Source organism: Crinia signifera, chromosome 4 (assembly GCF_055691185.1).
Source record: "Crinia signifera chromosome 4, ASM5569118v1, whole genome shotgun sequence".
In the NCBI taxonomy this organism is placed as follows: Eukaryota; Metazoa; Chordata; class Amphibia; order Anura; family Myobatrachidae; genus Crinia; species Crinia signifera.
Window position 1 is genome coordinate 193,373,090 of NC_139220.1, and position 26,863 is coordinate 193,399,952.

Genomic DNA, 26,863 nt, shown 5'->3' on the forward strand with positions numbered 1-26,863 from the left:
ATTACACCCCTCTCTATAGTACAGTACATACAAGAATGACAGAATGGTTGGATGCATTTTGAAAGTTGTAGATCAAAACGCATCGCTTGCAGTTCACATCGCACCTTGTTTCTAAATGGCTTGCGATGCGATGCAAAGTAAAAAAAGGTATGTGTAGGCAGTACTATTTGTACTAGATAGCGTTGCATCTAGGTCAAATCACACGCTGATTTAGTGTATCACGTGTGATTTGAACTAGATGCGAACTAGTAGAAAATGCACATCGCACCGTGTGTGGGCATCTTAAGGCAAATAAAGATGGATGGCATGCACAATAGGGATGGCCAATAACACTGCCAATGATTCAAAAACATCGATGGCTTATGGCCAATAAAGAATAGTTTTGCCATCAATGGGGGAGAACCAGATGTCAAAGCCTAACTGAATACCCATAAATATTCCCACCTCCAGGTTCTGATTAGCATACGGGCCAATCAGACAAAGAAAAGGGATGGCCATCAATAGTTAAAACCATTGATGGTCATAAATCACATAGTATGCTACCATCGATGGTTGTTTGCACTATCACCATCGATGGCAATAGCCTTGTTGGCCATTCCTCGTGTACATGTGCATGACATCTCTACAGGGTTAGAGAGCCATGGATGCCCAGCTGTGTGGGGAGTGCTGGGCATGCCCCTCAGAGACCATGCCCACTCGGATTGTCCCAATCGCCTATGGTCCCTTTTTAGAATACGCAAAAGTTGGGAGGCATGTTACCAACCTATTCTTAGTAGATCATTTATTTTGTTCGAACAATATGGATAGCTTGTTCCAAATAGGAAAAATCAATACAATAAAGGTTTTGTCTAGAATTATATTCCAATAGGAAAAGCAAACCCAGTAAGTAAATAAGTAATTAAAGTGTTTCATGTTAGCATTTACCCACAGACTAGTTTTAAGGTGCCTGAGGAAGAGAAAGCGCAGGAATATTTTTAAGAAATATAATGCATTATTAATATTAAATAAGAGAACACTTGCATTGTGGCGTAACAGTGCTGAGGTCAAGGGTTTGTTCTAGACTAGGGTGTGTCTGTGCAAGGTTTGTATGTTGTACCTGTGTCTGTGCAAGATTTTCTCCCACAGTCCAAAAACAGCCCCGCAGGGTAATTGGGTTTTGATAAATGGACCCTAGTGTGTGCATTTATGCAGTAGGGACAGTGCTGCAGAACATGCTCAGCTTATACTTGCCTACTTTTAAAAACTAGCTTCCGGGAGATTATAGCTGGTAATAGAATTTTGCACAGCGCAACATTGAGGGGGCATGTCAATGTAAAAGATTGTGAACATGGAACCTACAATTGTGGGTATGTACTGCTACATCTGAGAGGAGTCTATTATAATGACTTATATACAAATGTAGATGAGCCCAAAAGCAGTTAGTAAGAGTTACTATAATTGCTAAAGTGCTGGGAAATGGTGCTGATGATTCAATGTAAATGTATCTATCTCTCATTCCTTTTTTCCCCAAAAATGTAACAGTGTAATGTGGGCTAGGTGAAAAGAGGGAGATTGCTAGACTAATAAGGAAGAGAGGGAGATTGCTGCTATTTCAGGGAGTCTCCAGCAGAATGCAGGAGGAGAGGTAACTATGATGTAACAGTGTAATGTAGGCTAAGTGACATGAGGGAGATTGCTAGAATAATGAGGGAGAGAGGGAGATTGCTGTTATTTCAGGGAGTCTTCTGCAGAATGCAGGAGGGTAGGCAACTATGGATCAGCTATATATAAATAAACAATAAATAAATAGGACTAAACATATAAATAAACCCAACTTTTGATTATGGAACAACAGCTCTGTTTGAAGCCATAATGGTTTTGTTGATAGATGACGGCAATAGAAACATATCTTCTTATTTGCCAAATGTAAATGATCAGGCTCTATTTTTTAAGAAACTAAACTAATGCTTTTTATAGTATGGAGCATTTGTGCGAGGCATAAGAATTCTTCACTAGGCCTCTAGGACAGAGAAACATCCCCTAGTGCAGGTATCTAAGGTCTTGGAAACAATTTAGGATAAAGGATTCTTCTCCCTTTCCAGAATAACAATCACAGCTGGAGCGTATTACAAGTCCCATGATCCCTTATGTATTTTTCTACTGAACACAGATTATGTCACCAGAGAACACAGTCTTGGAACATTTTACAAATATAGAGCGAGTGTGGCACAATATTGCAGTTGTATTTTTCTTTATAAATACATTTCAACATAAACGTACTACAGTACCACCTCAGGTTACTGAATTCACCAGCATTTTTGATTATTTTAATATATTGTTACTAGTATCCTTTATTTATATGGCGCCACAAGGGATCTGCAGTGAACAATTACAGCATGGTTGCCTACTTTTAAAGTCACCACTCCGGGAGAAGCCCGGAGAGGAGACTGTCAGCAGCACTTCGGCGCTGGTATCCAGTAGCGTTGCCCACCTTTTCAGGGGGCCGGGAGGGGGACCTGATTTCCGGCCATTCAGGGAGGGTAGGCAACTCTGAATTACAGAGTGCATAAACGAATAGGCAAAACAGTAATAAAGAGTACTGTTGATTTGAAGCCTGGGTAGCACGCTTCCTGTAGCATTAGAGAGGCAACTAACGACCATATTTACATGGGGCACTGCACTACTACTGTGCACCAGTATATTCCTGTCCCCACTTACAGGCTCCACTCCTGTTCATGCTATGTGCTCATAAGAGAAATTGGGGTGCGGTGGGGGTTGCCTCAAGGCTGGACCTTTCCATCACTGACTATTGGCTGCTTCCACTTCAGTCACAGTGAAACAAACCGGGTGCCGGATGACCTCCGAACAGTCAGATTCTGATAGTCAGTATACCGACATGGGAATCCTGTCTGTTAAATGCATGACAGGTGGAATGCTGAGTTTCAGGGGCTATTCTCCACGACCCGATAGAGAGAAAATAGAACCTGTGGCGAGCGCAGCGATCCCACAAGGGGCTTTGATGCGCTGGCTCTCCTGTCAGAGTACCAATAGTAGGGATTACGATGTAGGTTTACTGACCATTGGAATCACAACTGTTGGGACGTTATAACACACCCAAACAAACCCTGAAAAGATTTTAACATGGCTAATTAAGGGGCTGTTGCAAAGTAATTTATCAAATGGGCATATGTAATAATAATGTAAGTTAAATAAAGCTAATGCAGAAATAGCATATTTCAGGAAGCGGTGAATGGTCTAGAGCAGGGGTGGGAAACCTTTTTTGTGCCAAGGGCCGTTTGTATGGGTAAAAAATCCGTCGGGGGCCATATGTAAAAATGTCTCTTACAAATTGTCCTGCTGCAGCCGTCCCACGCTCTGGCGGCTGCCACTGAATAGGACTGACAGTCTCCGGCTGCTGTTGATTGAGAGGAATCTCGTGAGAACTACCAGACGGGTGGGCGGGCCACTCAGACCGGTAAGGTTTCCCACCCCTGGTCTAGAGTGTCCAGGTAGACAATCAATAGGTCTATACCAAAAGGTTGACTTGCAATAAGTCAACACTGACAAAAGGTCGACATGCACTAGGCTGATGATGAGAAAAGCTTGGAATAAGAAAGAAGTCTACGTGTCAATGGTTGACACATTAAAAGGTTGACATGAGCTATTCACAATTTTTTTATTTTATTTTTTACTTTTTGACACTTTACCATCCACGTGGACTACAATTGGGACATGATGAGTGAAATGAACCATGCCAGGGTACACACTACACTAATTGGGCTGTCCATGTCGACAGGTATCAACAGTGACAAAAAACTGTGATAAACTCATGTAACCCTTTTTCATGTATCAACATGCCGACATGTTGCTTGTGTCGACCCTTAGACTCAACCTATTACATGTTGACATTTTGTATGTGCCGAACTATTGCATGTCACCATATTGTCTGTGTCGACATATTGCATGTTGACCTTTTGGTGTCAATCTATTGACTATCTACCTAGAAACTACAGACCTTTTAATCCACACCCATGTATTTCTACCCCTAAGCAGAGCAAGCTGTCTCTGGCCCTGTGTCACAGTACTGCTTGGGAGTAAGCATTAAACCAGATCTTATTTATTAACAGTTTCTTATATAGCGCATACATATTCCGCAGCGCTTTACAGAGTATAGCTGAACATTCACGTCAGTCCCTGCCCCAGTGTAGCTTACAATCTATATTCCCTACCACATGTAAACGCACACAGACATTCTAGGGTTGATTTTTGTTGGAAGCCAATTTACCTACCAGTATATTTTGGGATTGTGGGAGGAAACCTGGAGTACCCAGAGGAACAGTACAGGGAGAATATACAAGCTCCGCACAGTTAGGGCCATGGTAGGTATTGAACCCATGACCACAGCGCTGTGAGGCAGTAATGCTAACCATTACGCCATCCGTGATGCCCCAAACTTGGCTGCCATGTAAATGTCCTATATGTGACCTAAGTTTGGTGCTGCAGAGATGCTTATAGGTGCAATGTAGTTTGCGACCTCTGATCTCTTTTAAAGCTCAGCATGGGAAAGGGATCAAGATAACGATCTAGGACCAGGAACATAACTCCCAGTGGCAATGGAGACGCCAACCTGAAGGGGCACCTACATGTATTGCAGAACCTGTGTGGTTCACAGTTGGATCCAAATATGATCACTGCTGTTACGGCGGAGCTCTACGGCACACCCGCTGCTGCTGCAGAGTTCATTGGCTCTACCCCAGGAGCCCTGCAAACAGCTCCAATAGGGGACTGGATGGCACCCACCTGGCACCCCCCAACCTGTGCTGCAGCAAGTGATGGTACAACTGCAGCAGCTTCTGGCCTGTGAGATGGGATGCACCAGTAAATGCTTATTCTGAATATCTGTGAGTCCGACCCTCACCCACCGGCCATTCTCACACAGAGTAGCTGGAGCTCTTTATTTCAAAGGGGGGGCACCAAAGTCCAACTTGCCTCCAGGTGATTGAGATGAACCATAGAGCTCCACTGTATGAACCAGTTATAAAAGGTGGTTTGCATGAGACGTACACCAGGAAACCTTTTCTCTAATTTATGACTTCTAAAGTCAAAGTGTCCTGGATTGCAAATCCCAAAACAAGACATTTGTTTAGGGGCCACCTCTCACTTTGGCATATCTGGACAGAAAATAGATATGGCCTTTTTGAGAGGTTATGAAACTGGGTTATGGAAATGTCCCCTGGTTCTATGATTCCCCTATACACTAGGCGATATTGTTCACAATACCGCTCGGAAAGGGCTTTCTAAGCGACATTAAAATCAGAATCAGCTTTATTGGCCAGGTATAATTGTATATACTAGGAATATGTTAACAGTTTGCAATGCAACAGCCAGGTAGGTAACAAGTAAACAAGTGGGGGAACACGTACAGACATTCATATAGATATACACTATAGGACCTGGTAGACCTGGTAGGAACGCCTTGTATCATCTACCTGATGGCAGTAGGTTAAATATGCCATGGCCAGGATGTAGTCCTTTATTATCTTTGTTGTCCCCTTTTTTGCTCTGTACAGGTACAGGTCCTGGACAGAGTTGGAGGTCCGCCCCCATAATTTTATTTGCAGTCTTGACCACATTGTGGAGCCTGTGTTTGTCTCTCGCGATGGCAGAAAAGTATCGAGAAGCACAGTACATTGAGTCCACAATTGCAGAGTAGAAGAGGAGCAGAAGCTTCTGCGGGATGTTGAACCTCCTAGTTGCCTTAGGAAGAACAACTACTGCTCCGCCATCCCAATGAAGCGATAGGTGTTGGACCCCCATTTAATGTGCCGGCTGATTGTACAATACCACCTAGTGTATACACTCCACATTGTTAATGATGCGTGTCCCCGAGCGTTGTTAACAACCTCCTCCCTTGTCTGAACATGTTCGGATAAGGGATTTCCTGTTAACAACGTTCATGCTACAGCCACAGCATGACTGTGACTGGTCGCTGATGAAAAGGAACCTCTGCCGGGGAGGGGGGGGGCGCAGAGATAATCAGATGGTCGTAATCCGCTCCTGCAACCAGCGATTAGAATGGGGCTGAAAACGGGAGCGCGCACTCGGCGATTTATCGCTGGGCACACTCCCATTACTGGCCATATGGTCGCCAGCGACCATATTTCCAGCGATTATAGCCCATATCGCTGCCGTGTGTACACGGCTTAAGAATCATTAAGGACTATTCTACATATGTGCAACATTATTGTTTGACTTATGGCAATTGTGAAACCGTAATCGTGAGGAAAATGTAAGGGGCTCCAGATTCTTGTCTTCATGGAAGCAGATGAGTTGTGTATTTTCCGTGAGTGCTGATGTAACCAGAATCACAACCAGCTGTTTAAGATTGATGTATATGGGTACAAGCTGGATTTGTGACACTCTGGAATGGCAACATATGCACTTGGTTTATGCCCAGCCAACTAACTGCCCACTAATGAACAGGCCTTATAGGCATATGAACAAAAAAAGAGAAGTGAAAGTGGAGCGTTAAGTACCAATCTAATTACACTTATATAAAAAATCGGTACTTGTATACGGCTCCCATCGCATGCCATCGCATGCCATATGTAGTGGCATGCGATGCGAGTTTACTGGGTTTTTTATGCATTTGTTATGAAAATCGCATGCCATGCGATGCGATGGCATGCGATTTTTATCACAAATGCATCCAAATGCATTTAAATTAGTAGCAAACATGTGAAATGCACCCCAAATGTCATTTTTCACACTGTACCACCCCCACTATCAACACCAACCCGAAGCGTGGCGAGCACAGCAAGCCCGCGAGGGGCGGCGGTACGCGTCCTACGACCTTTTCATACCCTCACTATCCACGTCGGCGTGGAGTTGAGAATAGAAAGTGTGGCAAGCGCAGCGAGCCACCGAGCCCGAAGTGTGGCGAGCTCAGCGAGCTCAGCGAGCCCCGCGAGGGGACGCGGATACCTTCACAGGTATCCATGTCCCCTCGCGGGCTTCACAGGCATCCGTGTCCGCTCGCCACGCTTCGGGCTCGGTGGCTCGCTGCGCTCGCCACACTTTCTGTTCTCAACTCCACGCCGACGTGGATAGTGGGGGTATGAAAAGGTCGTAGGACGCGTACCGCTGCGCTCGCCACGCTTCGGGTTGGCGTTGATAGTGGGGGTGGTACAGTGTGAAAAATGACATTTGGGGTGCTTTTTACATGATTTTAACACATGTCCATGATTTCAGTGAAAAATGACATCGCATCACATCGCATGCGATCACATGCGATGCAATGCGATTTTCCCCTGTACGATGCCCATTGTGGGAGCCGTGATACTACACAAGTACAAAAAAATCTGATCAATTGGGTATCACAAAAGTATAAGACATTTATTATGCATTTTAATAAATAATCAATATATTCCACTAATTACTAACCATAATAGTGCACTTAAATTGATAAAATAGTAAATAATAAAAATTGGACAGATCAATATATTTAGTGTGGTCTCCCGCTTGTATAGGATCCTGAGGTTTGTTTTGTCCTCCTTATTTCTTGGATATCACTGGAAATTGTAATGGTGGGTATCCATATCTTTGAAAAAGTTGTCAGTTTAGACGATGAAACGTGTCAGGATACAGCTATTTTACCAAAATTATTGGACTTTGAAGCATATTAGATGGACACCCCACTGCTTTTATTTATCAACTGTACAAAATCTGCCTGAGGTCCGATTTCCTCCTCTGGAATACAGCATTCAGGACACCAGCACCTGCTCAATCTTTGGGTTGCCTACCAGCCTGTGATTGTGCCCCAAACAAGGAGACACTACAACACAGTGGTAATAACCCAGCCAGGTTTTATGGATACCCACCATTACTATTTCCAGTGATATCAAAGAAATATGGAGGACAAAACAAACCTCAGGATCATATACAAGCAGGAGACCACTCTAAGTATATTGCTCAGTCCAATTTTTACTATTTAATCATTTTATGTGCACTATTATAGTTATTAATCAGTGGAATATATTGATTATTTATTAAAATGCATAATACATTTCTTAAACTTTTGTGATACCCAATTGATTTGATTTTTAATATAAATTTAATTAGATTGGTACCTAGCGCTCCACTTTCATTTCTCTTTTTTTGTTTATATCATGTTTTAAGGAACTGACTATATAGCCACGCCAAAATATGGAGTGCCAAAGATTGCCGGTATTACTGGGGGGCGTGGCCACGGCGTGCGTGAGTGAGTGAGCGTGTCCGTACCTCCCCATGCCGGCTGCATGAAAATGTGCTCCCTTTCCTCCTCGTGAATCCAGAGTCTGTGAAAGCTTTCTCCGCCTAAGACTGGTGCTTCTGGGCCGTTGAAGAGAAGGTCCTGTGCCTCCCTGCCTGCGGTCCCCTATCCCCGAGAGCGGTGTGCGAGTGGAGGACGGGTCCAGGGGCTGGCGCGGTGACGCGGCGAGGGGAGAGACCCGACGTCACTAGCCTGGGACACGGCTGCCGGGGACGCATTGAGCCGCGCACGTGGAAGCGGCGGCTCCTTTGAAGAGATTGGGAATTGGCGGAGACCCGCAAGCAGCCCCCCTTACTGCAAACATTGTGCCTGAGGCGGCGTGTGGCAGACGCAGCCTGGGCACAAACAGCAACAATACCGCAGCAGCAGCGGCCAGGTTAGAGTGACACTGCTGGACGTTTGTATAACAGACTCCTTTATAGTTACCGGACGCTTGAGGCTCAGGGTGGCAGACTGAGCCCAAAGTGGAAGGGTGAAGGTCCAGCAACGCGCGATTTCTGCAGCCCTGTGTGAGAGGCAGGTGCCGGGTAGTGGATGTGAGCCTGCCAATACTTTGATACACTCCTGGACTCAGTGTACAAGTATTTCACCTCAAGTGGAGCTAAAACAGTCTGTCCCATTCAGCTTTGAGGAAGCTGTTGACCTCTGGGTGAGAGACAGAGGCCAGAGCTGGAAACAGGATACTGCTTGTACAAGGGCTTTGACTAGAGCTGCTGTAGAATAGAGAACAGCACTTCTGAGGGGAAGTCCTCCCGGCCGCAGTGAACTGTGACTAACTTACCGGAGCAGAAGCATCGGTGGAAAAAAACCACACCAGCAGTGAGTACATTTTATATGACATTTACAGCATTGTATTGTACTGCCTGTGGAAGAGGTGTTTGACAACATTATACTTGGGAGCAGGCTGGTTGAACAGTGTGGAATATAAATCACAACTATGGGGAAAACTGGCCAAAACACAGCGGCAGCAAGACTGGAGAGATTTGCCAGGGCCCAGTCCCAAGCCGGCCCTAGTTCACAACCTGGCACCCCCCTGACAACCCCGGTTAAGAGTGGCACCACTCAGCAACCTCCGGAAGTCACGCTGGCGCAGGTATTAGAGGCAGTGAATAACTGTGAAACTCGCCTCAGAGACCAACTAAGCCAAGTTCAATCAGACATGGTATTATTAAGAAATGATGTGCAAAAAACTTGCGAAAGGGTGACTGAAGTAGAAAACCGGGTGTCGACATTAGAGGACACTGTTACACCTCTTCACAAACAGGTTAAAGCAATGTCAGGCCAGATTACGGACATTCGCCTGAAATGATCCGATATGGAGGGGCGCCTCAGACGGAATAACGTCCGCTTCATCGGGTTTGAGGAGAGGGCGGAGGGTAATGAGCCAGAAAAATTTCTTGAAAACTGGCTAACTCAAATGTTTGGCAGCAATGCCTTTTCTGCTCAGTTTGCCGTAGAACGGGCGCATCGCATCCCAGGCCGCCCACCAATACCAGGAGGTCCGCCGCGAACCCTGATTGCAAAAATTCTTCATTTTAAAGATAGAGACAGCATTCTTCGGTTGGCCAGGGACAAAACTGACTGCCTGTACAATGGAAAAAAAATTGCCACATTCCCCGATTTCCCGTTAGACGTCCAGAAAGAGAGGGCGAAATACAAGGACATTAAGATAAGGCTGAGAGAGCTCGGTCTGAGTTATTCGATGCTTTACCCTTCTAAACTGAGAATAGTGGTGGAAGGTGGCACAAAATTTTTTGTTTCCCCTGCAGATGCAGCCAGTTGGCTGGATGAGAATCACCCTGGGGAGGGGGGGGGATTGGGCTCACTCTAGTGGTCATTAGTTATTTGCTCCACTGGGGTAGTTTAGTAGGGAAGAAGAAATAGTGGGTCTACGTAAGGGAAAAGGTATGCCTAATGGGTTGGGTCATACAGGGCGGGGGAGGGGGGCTGGGTGTGTTGTCTGTATTTGTTTGTTAGTTAGTATGTCCTTAGTCTGGCCTAGAAATTTCCCCTTCTGGAAGGTAAAGTCTGGTGTGTCCCGAGGGCTCCCCGATGCCAGGGATTATATGTATAATAACACAATGTATGGTTAAGTTTTTGACGTGGAACGTCAGAGGGATCAATGGGAGAGTTAAAAGAGCCTTGGTATTAAAACAATGCAAAAATTTAGATGCAGATATTATATGTCTTCAAGAAACGCACCTCAGGGGAGATAGGCTGCTCTCGCTAAGACGCCCGTGGATCGGGCAAGCATACCACTCTTCCTTTACATCGATGGCAAGGGGAGTCTCTCTACTGTTTAGGAAATCTTTGGTGTTTGAACCCGGGGTAGTTAAGATAGATCCGGGGGGTAAATATATTTTTATTGAGTGTGGCATCAACCATTGTAGAATTTGTATTTTGACTGTATATATCCCCCCTCCCTTTTCTTATGAGGTTATTAAAGAGGCGGTAGAATTTTCCGCCAGGTTCCCAGATAGCCAGGTGATTTGTCTAGGGGACTTCAATAAGGTTCTGGACCCACAGGTAGATAGATGGAGAAGATCAGAGGAGGAAGCGGTAAAGGAAGGCTATAGATTCTCCCAATTTATGAGAGAGATTGGGTGGTGGGATCCGTGGAGATTAAAATATCCCCATCGTCAACAATATTCTTGTTTTTCATCTTCTTTTAAAGCATTTTCAAGGATAGATTTAATATTTGTAACGGAGGGTCTTCTGAATAAAGTCTCCCACATTGAGTATAAAGGCCGAGGAATCTCGGACCACTCACCTGTGATGATGCAGATGGATTTCGAGTGTGAGGTGGGGTTTAAATATTGGAAATTGCAGCCTTTTTGGTTGGAACAAATGGGTGAGCATGAAGAACTGGAGGCTACTATGCAGGAATTTTTTGAGATCAACAGTGGGTCCTCTCCAGGGATAGTTGTCTGGGATGCCTTTAAGGCTTTTATAAGGGGTGTCATGATTAAGAAAATTGCCTTCCTAAAGAAAAAACACAGGGTAAGGGCAAATGAACTGGAGACAGCAATGGGGAATTTGGAGATTAAATATCTAAAATCCAATCTTGTTGCAGATGAAGAGGCCTGGTTGCAAGCCCAAAAAGAATGGCTGGAGTACCTACAAGATATTACTTGTTGCAGATTGAGTTATGGGGCTCATCAGCGATATGCTAGCGCAGATAGGGCAGGTAAATGGTTGGCAATATTGGCAAAACAAGATCACCCCTCAAATATTATACCACAAATTACACTAGAGACGGGTGAGACGATCTCAGAGACCCCTAAGATTGTACAGGCCTTTGTGGCTCACCTGGGTAAAGTGTACAAATCCCAAATTAACAAGGAGAGTGAAGCAATTGGGGAGTACCTGGAATCGATTGATATGCCTAGGCTTTCATGGGAACAGAGAGAATCTCTAGAGGCCCCTATAGAATTAGCTGAGATCATTGAGGCCATTAAATCCTTGCCCATTAATAAAGCCCCGGGTCTAGATGGCCTTCCGGGAGAAGTATACCAGCGTTATGCTAAAACAATGGGTCCACAGTTGTTGGCCCTGTTCCGGGTGATGGAGGTAGAGGGGAACACTCCCCCCTCTATGTCGGAAGCCTCGATTGTAATGATCCCTAAAAGTGGGAAGGACCCTTCTCAGATTGATTCCTATCGGCCAATTTCTCTAATATCGTCAGACGCAAAGATTTACGCTAAGGTCTTGGTGAACCGGTTGAATAAAGTAATTGAGAAAATTGTACATCCTGATCAAACGGGATTCATGGCTGGAAAGTCTACCATGATCAATCTGAGAAGGGTCTTTTCTTACATTCAAATTGCGCGGGGTAGGAAGGCAAAGGTGGCAGTGGCATCATTTGATGCGAATAAAGCCTTTGATTCCATTGAATGGGAGTATTTGTGGGCGGTATTGAAGACCTTTGGTTTTGGGAATCGCTTCATAGGATGGATCTCACTACTCTATAAGAATCCACATGCTAGATTAACAATAAATGGGTTTACATCCCCGCTGTTCCCCCTTTTCAGGGGGACCAGACAGGGATGCCCCCTCTCTCCCCTTTTGTTTGCAGTAGCGGTCGAACCGTTGGCCTGCATACTAAGAAAGCAATTAGAAGGAGGTAGACACGGAGCTGGGTACGGCTTGAATATGGTGTCCTTGTACGCTGATGATTTGTTAGTGGGAGTAGAGAACTCTGAGGAGGACATCCCTAGAATTATCGAGAGTATGAGGGAGTTTGGGGTATTCTCGGGTCTCACAATCAATTGGGGGAAATCCCATTTGTTGAATGTGGGTGAGAACGGGCTAGGAGGTACGGCAGGCTCCCCCCTGCGTCCCACTGACAAGTTCAGATACCTGGGTGTGTGGGTTTCGGAGGCTCCGTTGGATTATATTCGGGACAATCTCACGCCACTTATACAAGATATCAAGGTTAAATGTCGTTGCTGGTTAAAACTCCCCATATCTCAGATTGGCAGGGTAAACTTGATAAAGATGTCGATTTTGCCCAGATTAATTTATGTATTTCAACAATCTCCAGTTTATATAAAAGATGATTATTTCAAAAAGATTAATGGTATCTTATCCTCTTTTATTTGGCATGAAAAGCGCCCTCGAATTAGGATGGATATTTTGTGCAGAGACAGGGATAGGGGGGGCCTTGCGGTTCCGAACTTTAAGGCTTACTATATGGCTGCTCAGCTGGTCCATCTATGTGCCTGGGTTCGGGACGGCGAAGCCACGGTGGAGATAGCCGCTTTAATTAGTTGTGTTGAAGCCGACATGGGCCCACTTCAGTGGTTGTTATCGATGGATCTGCGAGGGCACCCTCCACCTATTTTGACGCAAGCAGTCAAAGTATGGAGATGGGTGCATAAGTTAATCAACTTTGAGGGAGTAGACCCCGACACCTCTATTTTTTCCTTGAACGAACTGACGGAATTAAAAAAGCAACAGGGTATGGCGGTATGGGGGAAATATGAGGTGACAAGGATTGAGCAATTCATTAGAAATGGCAATATTAAATCTTTTGAGGAAATTCAGATGGAATATAATCTGCCCAGACATATGTTCTTCAGATTTCTTCAGGTTAGAAGTGCATTACAGCAGGTTGGGGACGTATTTGTAGTAAATGTCCTAGAATCACCATGTAAAAAATTCATTAAGCAATTGAGTGATGGCGGGAAGAGATTGTCCAGAATATATGGCTTCCTGAGATCATACACCCAGGTTGACGAGTTGCAAGTCCTAAGGGATAAGTGGGCCGTAGATCTCCAGCAGGGGATGGAGGTAGTCTGGGAAAGGGCATTAGCAGTACCAGGGAGGGCTACTACATCTATACGAATCCAGCAAGTGCAATTTAATATTCTCCATAGGAGCTACTTGACCCCGGTCAGATTAAAAAGAATAGCAGGAACCCATGACGATAGCTGTCCCAAATGTAGGGTGGAAATAGGATCCTTCTGGCATCTCCTATGGGACTGCAAGGTTATCAAGGAGTTTTGGAAGAGAGTGGAGAATAAGCTTGTGATTACGGGGGTCCCTCGAGGGGCACTTACAGCGAGAAGTATGGTAATGGGTGTGTGGGAGCAGGATGACCCAAACGATGATTGGAAGGATCTGGTGGTTAATGTCTTAGCAATAGCGAAAGTTATAATTGCCAGGCAATGGATGGCCTCCTCGGGTCCGAACGTCACTGAATGGGTGAATCTGGTCAACAGTACGTGTGAGCATGAAAGATTCGTATACGCCTCCAGAGGGGCTTTGGTTAAATATGGGAAAATTTGGGGAAGATGGAGACAATCAAGGCTGTTTAAAATAGTTGCCCGGAATAATAATGAGTGAATCAAAATTGAAGTACAAGGGACAATTTTTGTATATTAGTTATTATATATTGCACAGAGGGAGAATAGGGCACGGGTGGTAACAATTACCGACTAAATAAATGGGTCACAAACGTGGGAAAATTGACAGGGGGGAACCTAACAACCTACACAGGGGAAATAATAAGAGATAGGGTAAATTCAAGGGAGATCACACGGAGGCCACTAAAAGTGAGGGGGTTAGGGGGGAGGGCGGGAGGTCTAATAGTTAAGACACTAGGGGCAGGGGGTTTCACTAATAAACACAATACGTAGAAGCAAGTCCTAATAGGTGGGATGCCCACATATTTTTTTTTAAATTCTGTAGGTTTGACTTGTGAGTAAGAATTGCACAGATCGCACTTTTTTTTTTTTTTTTTTCTGTTTTGTTTTGGTGTCCCTTGTAACTGATAATGAACTAATGGGCAAATGACATCTAGTAGCAAATAAAGAAGGAGAGAAGAGTTAAGGAAAGAGGAGGTGGTAAAAGAAAGTAAAAGGGAAAAATGCTAAGAAAGGGAATACAAATAAAAAAGTTGTTGGTTAGGGGAAGGCTCGAGGGGCTACACCAGAAAAAGAATTAACTGTAAGTTTTCGACTTAATAAGAAACTAACAAGGAAGAAAGGATAAGGGAAAACTAGTAGGGCTAAAGAGGACAGACTATGTGTGGGGTATGTGTAGGGGGGTCGGGAGCGGGGGGGTATTTGTATTGTGATTTTTATGTTATTCGTAATATATTGCTGTACCTACTGAAATGTGTTCATAACTACTTATCGATATTGAGATGAACAATGCGTCAGTATTATTGTCAGCCAGTTTTTTTAAAAATATGAAATACAAAAAACCAAATAAATAAAGACTTAAGGGTTAAGGAGGTGTAATTGCCAGAAATGCTCAGGCCTGCAATAACACTTATACCTGCACTGACTTGTGAGCAAACGCAGAGTGAGTATTTGCAAGTCACCTGCTACAAATGGATGTATTACTCATTGTACTGTAATACTGTACTCGCCTAAAATCAGGTTGCATTCTGGGCCCCTTGGAAAGAAAGTAAAGTGCCCAGCACCCCCCCCCCCCTCCTCAACCATGCCCACTAACAGAACTCAAGTGGGCGGACCAAAAGGGGACCAATGACGTGATTCACACTGGAAGGCATCATCATAGAATCATCCCCTCTATACAACACCTGTCTTTGCTGCGCTGTATCTGGGTGGGTTGGAGCGACAATGATGCAGTTATGCAGCTATGCTCCTGATCGGCCAAACTACCCATTTAAGCATTTATAGCATTTTAACTCATTGGCCCTTATTCTTTTTTTTAAATCGTAAATTTTATTGAGTAAGTGTAGTTACATAACATTTTCAGCAGTTGAAACAGACAATTATAATGACAATTGCAGTAGTTAAAATGACAGGTCACTGTAATGAACAGGCAAGATCGGGAACAATGAAGCATGCCTGTAGTGATGATTCAAATGCGAAGCCAAATTTTTGATGTTGTTAAGTATCGTTAATCGACGTTCTTTTAAATAGGGCAGTGGCCAAAATGTGCATTTCAGCTAATTGTTGGCTTATATTAAGAAATCTTCACTGTCACTTGGAATAGATTCATAGGGAAGCTGGGCGGTTTGAAGGGGTATATAGGAGAGGGGGGGAGAGGGGGCCCAACGACGGGGAGAGAGAAGTCATAGGAAGAAGCGGGAATAGTAAGTAGCAAGGTTGAGCTGAAGAAATAAGTTATTCGTAAGTGAAAGAAAGAAAGAAAACAGATACAAATTTTTTATATTGACCAGGAAGAAGGGCGTTGTGATATGTATACCATGGGAGCCAAACAGAGTGGAATTTACGAACAGTGTTGTTTTGCAAACTTGTGATATATTCCATTTTAGCTATGAATATTCTATTGATTAGTTCTTGTTGGCTAGGAGCACTTGGTTTTTTCCAATTGCTAGCTATTTGATGTTTAGCCGCGCAGGCAATGTGTAGGATCAATTTATTAGATTCCTTAGGGAGATGGTCAATTGGGGCCTATAGGAGTAGGTTAATTGGTTCGATGGGAGTGGGGGGGGGGGGGTGACAAGTCGATTGAGGAGGGAGAGAACCATCTTCCAGAAATCGGCTATGATTGGGCAGGACCACCAGATGTGGTAGAACGTCCCCCTCTGCTCACAGTTTCTCCAGCATTGGTCTGTTGAGTTAGGGTAAATGCGGTGAAGACGAGTTGGGACCAATTACCACCTGGAGTATACCTTATAGGAATTTTCTTTAATTGATACGCTAATTGAACATTTTGAAACTGCTAGACGAATTGATTCCCATTCCTCCTCCATCTAGGGTAGGAGTGTCTTTAATTAGGATAGAGTTATAAAGCTGTGATATAGAACCTCTGTCGGTAGGCCTATATATGCAATATCTTTCGAGCTGGGAGGGTGCCTGGCGGGGTTGCGTTGATTGGTATGTAGAAGAGAAGTGTCGAAGTTGTAGATATTGGTAGTGTAATGTGTTTGGGATACTATATTTTTGTTGTAGTTCATCAAACGTTTTAGGGGCGAAGTCCCCCTGTATATGATGAATTCTGGTAATGCCCGCTCGTATCCAGGGAGCAGCCATTGAGGGGTTGAGGCCCGGTGGGAAAGACGGGTTGTTCCATAAGGGGGTTAGGGGTGGGGGGGATGTTGTAAGTTTACATTTTTTATTGAGTTTCTCAAGGATTTTAGGGTCAGATCTACTGTAGGGGAAGGAAAGGAGTATTGTGGATGGTTCTTACGGGGCAACCAAGGGAGATATGAGACGGATGGGATCCCCACTAAGTTGCTTTCCAGGTCTACCCATCTTTTGCTATTAGGAGGAAAGTGCCAGGCTATGAGCTGACTTAGTCTTGTGGCATCTAAATAGCGCTGAAGTATGGGGAGGCCAAGACCACCATTTTGGGAACGTTTAGATAAGACATCTCGGCGAATTCTAGGCTTCTTATTGTTCCATATAAATTTACATAGGGCGGATTTTAGGGCAGCGAGCGTGGATGATGGAATTGGTATCGGGAGGGTTTGGAAAAGATAAAGTAGTTTAGGGAGTGTATTCATTTTTACAGCGGTAATGCGGCCGATCCATGAGAGGAAATGTGATTGCCCATGTTGTAAGTCCTTATGAATTGATCTTATAAGTGGAAGATAGTTGGCCTGATAAAGAGAACTATAAGATTTAGTTATCTGAATCCCTAAATATTTGAGGGAGCGTTTTCTCCAATTAAAATTGAAGTTAGCCTGTAGCAGTTTTTTAGATTGATCTGAAATATGTAGTGGAAGGGCTTCCGATTTTGAGTTGTTAATTTTGTAACCTGAGAGGTTTCCAAAGGTTGTAAGTTCTTGAAAAAGGTTCGGGAGCGAGATTAGTGGGTTGGTGAGTGTGAGAAGGATGTCGTCCGCAAATAAGGATAGGGAGTATTGAGTGTCCTTGATGCGGATTCCTGTAATATCGGGGTTGGATCTTATGTGGCAGGCTAGTGGTTCAATCGTTAGGGCAAATATGAGGGGCGAGAGGGGACATCCTTGTCTAGTTCCGTTTGTTATCTGGAAGGGGGAGGAGACTAGACCGCCCGCCAGAACCGAGGCTGAGGGGCAATGATATAGTGCTTGTATGGCTTTAAGGAATTAGCCTTGGAGTCCGAATTGTTGGAGGGTTCGGGTCAGAAAAGGCCAAGAGATTCTGTCAAAGGCCTTTTCGGCGTCTAGGGCAAGGACTAATGAGGGTGTCTTGGTGGTGTTAATATAGTGGATGATGTCAATGGTTCTTCTAGTGTTGTCTAAGGCTTGTCTGGTTGGGACAAAACCTACTTGATCGGGGTGGATCAATGATGGGAGAAGTGGGTTTAGACGGTTGGCCAAGAGTTTGGCGAATATCTTTAGGTCTGCATTAAGTAGTGAAATGGGGCGGTAATTAGAGACAAGTTGGGGGTCTTTATTAGGTTTGGGGATGACCGTGATGGTGGCAGTTGTAGTGGTTGGGTGAAATGGGGCTCCGTCAAGAATTTGATTAAACATTGAAGTTAAATGGGGTATTAGTGGGGTCTGGAATGTTTTATAATATGAGATCGGATAGCCATCTGGGCCTGGGGCCTTTGATGGTTTTTGAGTTTTAAGTGCTGATATGACTTCCTCGTCAGTGATGGGTCTGCTTAGTTCCGTTGAGGTTTCCGTGTCTATGCTCGGGATGTTACACGAGGTTGTCGAGGAGTCGGGCTGTGGTGGATTCGCATCTGAGTGGTCTTTGAGGTTATATAATTGTTCGTAGTATGTTTTAAAAAGAGAGTTGATCTTAGTAGGGTTATATTGTGGTGTGTTTGTTGTGTCCTTAATAGCAGATATAGCTGTCAAGGCCTTACGGGCCTTTAATCTATTTGCTAACATAGAGTCTGCTTTGTTGCTTTTCTCATAAAACCTTTGCTGGAGCCTACGCAGGGTCCTCTCTGTCTTCTCAGCTAGTAAAGCATTAAGAGATGACTTAGCTGCGGTGAGTTGTTTATAAACTGTGCAAGTGGGGTGTTTTTTGTGCTGAGCTTCCAGAGTATTGACCTCAATGGTAAGAGAGTTTAGTTTAGCTTTTTGTTCATTGTTTCTAAAAGATGCGTAGCTTATGATATGGCCTCTAATAACAGCTTTATGTGCTTCCCACACCAAAGGAGAGCAGGGGGAATCATTGGTGTTAAGGGAAAAGTAATCTCATTGGCCCTTATTCTAGTTGATTCAGAGAGATGCGTATTTCGGACAGGAACCGAGTGTTCTTAGCCCCGCCTACCGTACCGAATGCTCACACCGCCCGAATGCGGTAAGACGCAGAGCATACGGACCGCGAGTGGATGTTTCATGTGAACACCTCCTCCATCTGTGGGAACCTCCCCCATCCTCCAATGGTCGCCAACCATCGAATGATGGACTGAGCGGTCAGGCAGCACCAAGTGCTCCAGACCACTTGGACATTTTTCCGTATGAAAGCAGGGATAGCACAGAAACACCTCTACACATGTGCAAATACCAAACATCGCCCGTCAGACCGCACACGGAGCCGTCTGACTCAATCAGAATAAGGGCCATAATGTAATGCATAATGGGAATGTGTAGAAAACAATATGTAAATATATTAATGATCATAACCATAACCATGGTTGTACAGTTGATGCCGTCGCACAGAATGTAGATTCCCTGTGGGCGGAACCAGCCACAGCAAATAACAATCCTACACTCTCCCGGATTCTATCCAAGTTAAAGAGTTGACTCTAGAGCAGGGGTCTTCAACCAATGGCCCGCGGGCCACGAGTGGCCCGCGGAGCTGATCTCAGTGGCCCCCTGCCCGCCATGCACAGGATTTTTTTTTAAAGTAAAAGAAAACGCTGCCGAGGGAGGCAGCGTAATGGAGTCCCCCCGGGTGCCGCCTACCCGATTTCCATTGGCTGCAGGCAGGGCAGAGGAGTGGATCCAGCGCGGCTGAGGGAGGAGGAGGCACGTCTGGTCACGAGCTGGGGAGTTGGGACCCGGCGAAGCTGTGGGAGGAGGAGACGCAGCTGGCGGGAGCAGGGGACCCGGTACTGGAACTGCAGGAGGAGGAGGCACAGCTGGCGGAGGGGACCCGGCGAAACTGCAGGAGGAGGAATGGATGGTGGAAGCAGGTGATCCGGCAAAGCTGCAGGATGAGGAGGTACAGCTGGCGGGAGCAGGGGACCTGGCAATGCTGCAGGCATTACTGGGGGCATTGTGTGTGAGGGGCACTGCTGGGGCATTGTGTGTGAGGGGCACTGCTGGGGCATTGTGTGTGAGGGGCACTGCTGGGGCATTGTGTGTGAGGGGTACTGCTGGGGCATTGATTGTGAGGGGCACTGCTGGGGCATTGTGTGTGAGAAGCACTGCTGGGGCATTGTGTGTGAGGGGCACTGCTGGGGCATTGTGTGTGAGGGGCACTGCTGGGGCATTGTGTGTGAGGGGCACTGCTGGGGCATTAGGTGAGGGGCACTGCTGGGGCATCATATGTATAAGCAGGAGTACTGCTGGCATTATGGTCTGTGGCATAATGGGCATCAGTGTGGGGCATAATGTGCAATGGGCATAATTTTTGTGTGGATTAATGTGTAATGGGCATCACGGTGTGCGGCATAATTTGTAATGTGTATTACGGATAAACAGTGTAACAGTGTATATTGATTTAAGTAGCCTTTCAATGTTTGGGTTCGATCTGTGAGGCATACTAGGTCACTGTGTGGGCCTTCATGTTTATGTGCAGCCTTCACTGTGCAGCCTTCAGTCAACTTAAGCGTGTGAGGACAACGACCATTCCTGCGGTAACCAATGTCTGGTCATGCAGGTTGCAAAAGAGGTGTCAGGTAATTGTTTTCCTGCTAGTTCACACTCGTTATAATTAGGCCACACACCTTTTTTGGGAGCGCGCCTACGGCGCGTGCAATTTATTCAATTTTAAATTATATATGGGGGGGGGCACAAATTTTACTGTTTGCACTGGAACCCAAATTGGCTGCTGATAACTATTTGGGTATGTGTGTGTGTGTGGGGGTTATGTGCTGAGTATCGGCGGCTGTGCCAACTATCTATGAAGGTCTGTGCTGACGTTATAGGGGAGCTGTGATTCTATGAGGCTGTCCGAAATACCGCAGTAGAGTATAGTGGCCCTCGGGCTTCACTGGATTTTTTTAGGTGGCCCACGCTGTCTTAAAGGTTGAAGACCCCTGCTCTAGAGCAACCAGAGGAGCCTGGCCATTTACTAGGCAGCACTACAGAAGAGGGAGACAGCAGAGCCCCAGAGTTGGGGAGAGACTAGCCTGTGACCAGAGAAGCAGGAGGGGTCATTCCTTCACTTACTCGCTCGTGTCATAGAAGCCGTTGCAGCTGGGAGAGTGAGCCTGGTTGTTTGCCTGATGGGTTTGAGATCTGTGGAAAGACTGAGCAGGACTGTTGGTCGGCGGGCGGGGATTACTATGGCATAATGTGAAAGGTGCATTACAATGTGACATAATGTACAAGGGCATAATGTGTAAGGGGCATTAGTGTCTGGTATAAAGGCATTACTATTGTGTGTCATAATGTGTATAAGGGCCTTACTTACTATTGTGAAGGGCACTGCTGGCATAAAAAGAATAAAGGGTTCTACTGCGTGAAGTAAAAAGAAATAGGGGCTCCAATTTGTGGTATTTTATGAAGATGGGGTACAACTGTGCAGTGTATTGTATATAAGGGGCACTAATGGGCGGTGTATTGTGAATAAGGTTGCGCTACTGTGCAATGTAATTTAAATTGGGGGCACTATAGCATGTCCATGGCCCTTCAGTGTTCGACTACATCCCTTTCTTGGGTACCCCTGTTTAAACTTTTAGGGGGCACCAATGCTCTTTCTGGAACCTAAATTTTAGCAGCTCTGGTAATGATAGGCGGAGCACATAATCATTTAAACAAATAGGATAATACACACTCTTTCATGTTTTTGTTATGTCCTATACATTGAGATATGAGATAAGTATACTATAGCAGAATCCTTATATTATTAAAATCACACAACAAATTCTAAATCAAACATGAAAACTAAACAGATACTATTTGCCCCCTTAAAATGTCCAATTGTTTATTGGAGGGAAAAGTTAAAACGGGACCTATATGCACTTGTTGATACTTACAGACAAGTTTAGGTTCAAATATACTTGTTGCGTTCCAAGAGCTGAACGACCTAAGAGAGAGAGTCCTTCTGAAACCATTTCCTCTCGCAGCACTCCATCAAATTTTTCCTTTACATAAGAAGAGATAAAAACAAGGGAGGTAAATGTATTCTAACTGCAATACAATGGTGTTTAAATCAGAATCGGGACATCTGTCAGAATGAACTTAGGTCTACAGTCATTAGGTCGACCCCACTAGGTCGACTGGCAGGAAGGTCGACCTGACTTAAGGTCGACATGGGCCAAGGTCGACATGACTTAAGGTCGAATTTGCATAAAGGTCGACATGAGGAAGGTCGACTGGTCATAAGGTCGACATGGGTTTTTCACTGTTTTTTGATCCGAATGTCGACACAGTCGACATGGACACAGTTGGCAATGAGAATCGGACCCTTGCATCGCTCGCTTCGCTCGCAATGCTTCGGGCACGGTGCCTCGCTGCGCTCGGCACACTATTTTATTCTCCCACCACGCCCTAGTGGATGGTAGGGCATGAAATACCGCCTGTCGGCACATGTCGGCTCAAAAAACAGTGAAAAACCCATGTCGACCTTATGACCAGTCGACCTTCCTCATGTCGACCTTTATGCAAATTCGACCTTAAGTCATGTCGACCTTGGCCCATGTCGACCTTAAGTCAGGTCGACCTTCCTGCCAGTCGACCTAGTGGGGTCGACCTAATGACTGTAGACCTAAGTTCATTCTAATAGATGACCGCTTCCCGTTTAAATCATATATGTAGTGAAGGTACGTACACATTGGATGACATACAAAGATGCAATGTCGTCAATGATTTCCCTTGAACTTTTGAACAAACAATATAGTGCATACACACTGAGTGATTTTGCAAAAGATATCGTTAGTGTCCACATCTAGGAGTATGCTATTGTTAACAACACAAACATATCTTCATGCATGTTCAACAGATCATTAGAAGTGACAAACGAGCAACGGGAACGCGCATCGGCATTGTGATGGGATACAGTCATTAGGTCTACAGCAACTAGGTCGACAAGCATTGGGTCGACACCACTAGGTCGACAGGCAACAAGGCCAACATGGGTTTAGGTCGACATGTGTCTAGGTCGACAGGTCATTAGGTAGACACAAGCATTAGGTCGACATGGGCAAGGTCGACATTCAAAAGGTCGACATGGGGGTTTTCACTGATTTTTGAGCCGTCATGTGCCGGCAGGCGGTATTTCATGCCCTACAATCCACTAGGGCGTGGTGGGAGAATAACATAGTGTGCCGAGTGTAGCGAGGCACCGTGCCCAAAGCATGGCGAGTGAAGCAGTGCACTTGAAACTTTGTCCATGTCCACTGAGTTGACATTCGGGTCAAACAGTGAAAAACCTCACGTCGACCTTTTGACTGTCAACCTTGCCCATGTCGACATAATGCTTATGTCAACCTTGACCCATTTCGACCTAGACCAGTGCTGCAAGTAAGGGGGTGCGGCGTGGTACGGAGTACCTGTAAGAAATATGTTGCAGGTACGCAGTACCACTTACCCCCTGACCCACTGTCAATTCTATTTTTATTTTAAGTCTAAATATAATGCATCCGCAGCCCGCCCACCCAGCGTTATGATTGGTGATGGATGCAGCTATCGGCTACTGCTGATTTAGCCTGTCACACACAGGCATCAGCGGTGCTGACAGCATGAAGAGCAGGCTCCACAATTGTAAGCACAAGTTGTCCTGCTCTCCCCCAAGCAAGAGCCAACCCACCCCCAGTCATTCCCTGTTTCTCATTCCTTGTCTCCTGATGCCATGCTACTATTGTCATTTAGTCACTCCTCTAGCTTTGTGTGACCACGCCCCCTCATGACACATGGCCACGCCCATTTTTGTTGGAGGCTATCAGTACCACCAAGAAAAAAATCTTACTTGCACCACTGACCTAGACCCATGTCGACCTTGCTGCCTGTCATAGTTACATAGTTAGATCGGTATACTGGCGGTCGGGCCATCATACCACACCCCAGTCGGTTACTGTCTTAATGTTTGACTGTGTCTAGGTAAACAGTAAATAGGTCAACACTGAATGGTCAACATATGCCCCATAACACAGATTTTTTTAGTTTTACGTGTATATTTTCATATTTTGACAGGACATTTTAAATCAAAAGTATTGACAATTCAAAGTAGAAACATTTCCAATGCTACCTTAACCATTTGAGTGCCAAGTAAATTTATCAAAATTGGGATAAAAATTGCCAAGCAAACATTTTTATTGAGCATAATGACCTGTAATGTTTACTTTATATAGGAAATATAATCTTTTTTTTTTTACACATTTTTATTTGAATTTATATAACAAATGAGAGCAACCCTGGCATTTTTAGCAGATATTTTGCACATCTCTCACAGAGATAGAAGGGGAGGATAGTGTCCCTAGGGGCACTTAAGAGCGCTGGATCACTATGATAGGTGATATGAAACACAATAAAAAATATCAATAATATTTATAACAATTTATTAACCATCAACAGATGAGACTGCTGCCGCTTTTAGAAGAGGATGTGTGGCCTCTTCAGATATCAAAAAAGGAAGGGGGGAGAAAGTGATATTGTCCCAAATGAATGAGATGTTCTCACTTTAAGAAGCGCAGTCTGACCTGAATAAATATTGACACAATTTTAAGTAAAAAATACTTTGATAAATTTATTAATTAGACAAAGTAGTACACAATGCTATATGTGTGAAGTGCACTTCACCATATAAAATACAAAATATAAAATATAAAAAACATACATATAAAATAATGACAAACAACATGTAACATAGATGGCTGGCTTATAGCGTTTTGAGGCAGGTTTTTATGCAGGCTTGGTATTTATGAGGCTTAATAAGATCTTAGAATGGCATTTTATATTCCTTTCAATAGTTACCAGTCCTCTGACAAGGGTTATAGGTGGATGCAGGTGGATGCGTCTCCTTAATGGATGACCCTCTGTGGGTGACACTTTTTCCTCCTCCTTTACCAGTATTTTTGCCTGGATAGATAAATGTCCACTGTAATAAGAACCCAGCTGGTACTTTGTCAAGGGACCTGGCGTCTGGATCAGCTCAAAAAACGCGTTTCTCCGCCTTGTGTGCTTATCGGCGGCTTCCTCAGTTTTGGCACTCAAAGGGTTAAGCTCAACCAGTGCTGTTTTATTTGGGCCGCACCAGGTGACACATCCAGTGTCACATCGAAATCCTGACTGCCCAAATCCCTGCACTTTGTCCCTCTATGGGTGTCCACGACACATATAGAGGGATAGAGGGAGAATATATGAGTGTGCCAAGCGTAGCGAGGCACCAGGCCCGCTGTGCGGCGAGCCCTCAAGGGGGGGGCGATCCACTTCCCCCCCTTGTCGGGATTTCGGCGGTTGGGATTCCGGCATTGGGATTTTGACCAATCCCCACAGTAGAATTACTGCCAGAAAACGTGTTTACTAACCCAAAATTTGTATCCACTCTCCCATCATCTCCTGCCTTGACTATTACAACCTTGAACCTCCTGCTTTGATTCCTCTCACCCATCAACAGTCCTTGCATCCCTCCATCCTAAATGCTATGGGGAAATATTCTCTAAGCTTCAAAAGTGATAAAATAGAAAGTGATAAACAGCCAGCCAATCAGCTCCTGCATGACATTTTTCAAACACAGTCTGTGACATGTCAGGCAGGAGTTGATTGGTTGGTTGTTTATCACTCTCTATGTTATCACTTTAAAATCTGGCCCATGGTGAGAACCTGCTGTAACATCACTGCACATCTGCTGCATTATCTGCAACATTCCCTGTTCAGGTTTGTTTTCCATACTTTAGTATAGTGATGTTAGGGGTCAGGTGATGTATAATGTACAAACTGGGAGACAACAGGAAATCTGTGAATATAAAAATCAGGTTCCAGCGTTACCTAAAGCTCAAAGCTCCCAAAGCATGGCTAGTGTCCTGTGTGTGCAGCTACAGGGCAGCAGCCTCTTACCTCCATCTTCTCCTCCTCCGCTTCCTCCTCGCTGTCACTGTCACCGTCCCCTGGGTCTCTCCAGTTGTCAGGGCTGGGAGTCCCCCACCTGCCAACACCGCGCACTGTCTCCATCTCCGCATTCTGGGCATTTAGCAGCGAGAAATCCTCCCGAAACCCCGAGCTAAGCACTGCCACAGCCATTCGCAGCGCAGGCAATACAGCACTTATTACTGCTATCTGTTGCTATAGGAGACCAGACGCCCTGGAATCAGCCACCATGTTGTTTGCAACTCAGTTGCCAGGTAACCACCAAGTGGGCGTGTCTATCACGTACTGGCTGCCGGGAAGTGTAGTTCGTGAGAAATTGACTGAAAAAAGCCGCCGGCGCTAATGAAGAAACATGTGGTTGTTATAGCAACGGGGGCGCTCACATCTGTCTCGTTACTTTGGACAGTTTACTGGGCGAGTACGCCGCGCGCTGCATGACACATACATTCATTACGTCACATTGCACGGCGCTGCTCACTGCCACGGGACACACTAGCGGTGAGCAATTTGAGGGTTCCACTTCCTCAAATCTGAAGTTAAATGAATTAATCACAGCCATTAGGCGGCGGCGGCGGACTTTGAACTTTGGCAGCCTCAATATGAAGGGGGATCATCTGACACCTTGGGGATCAACTGACAATATCTCCCAACATAACCCTCTCCAGGAAGGACACCATGCTCTGTTCTTGTACTTTGCCATTCATTTATTATAATATTGCCATCACCTGTGGTGAAAAACCTCCCTTATCAATGAACCTGTTTAAAACAGGAGATGGCAATCATAAATTAAAGTCCAGGAACAGAGTATTGTATCCCTCCTGGACAGGGTCATGTTGGGAGGTATGAAGTGAACTGATAATGTTGTGCGGGACTATGTAAAAACCGGACCCGGACTACACTCTGGACCGCCGGACAGGACATCAAAATCTGCAGTCCGGAGCTTGTAGGGTCCGGTCCGGGGGGTGTCTTGTCCGGGGGGTCCCTGTGAT

At 45.1% G+C, this 26,863-nt stretch overlaps 1 protein-coding gene across 1 annotated transcript in view; it reads right to left on the reverse strand.

Annotated features, from left to right (window-relative positions):
* LRGUK (leucine rich repeats and guanylate kinase domain containing) overlaps nucleotides 1–26,384 on the reverse strand; it is an 81,176-nt gene extending 54,792 nt beyond the window's left edge. The window contains exons 1-2 of the mRNA XM_083183326.1: nucleotides 25,845–26,384; nucleotides 21,827–21,934 (exon numbers count right to left, since the gene is read on the reverse strand). Coding sequence (XP_083039452.1) covers nucleotides 21,827–21,934; nucleotides 25,845–26,027 — 291 coding nt within the window. The 5' untranslated portion in view covers nucleotides 26,028–26,384. The remainder of the gene's footprint in view (nucleotides 1–21,826; nucleotides 21,935–25,844) is intronic.
* Nucleotides 26,385–26,863: the final 479 nt, after the last annotated feature.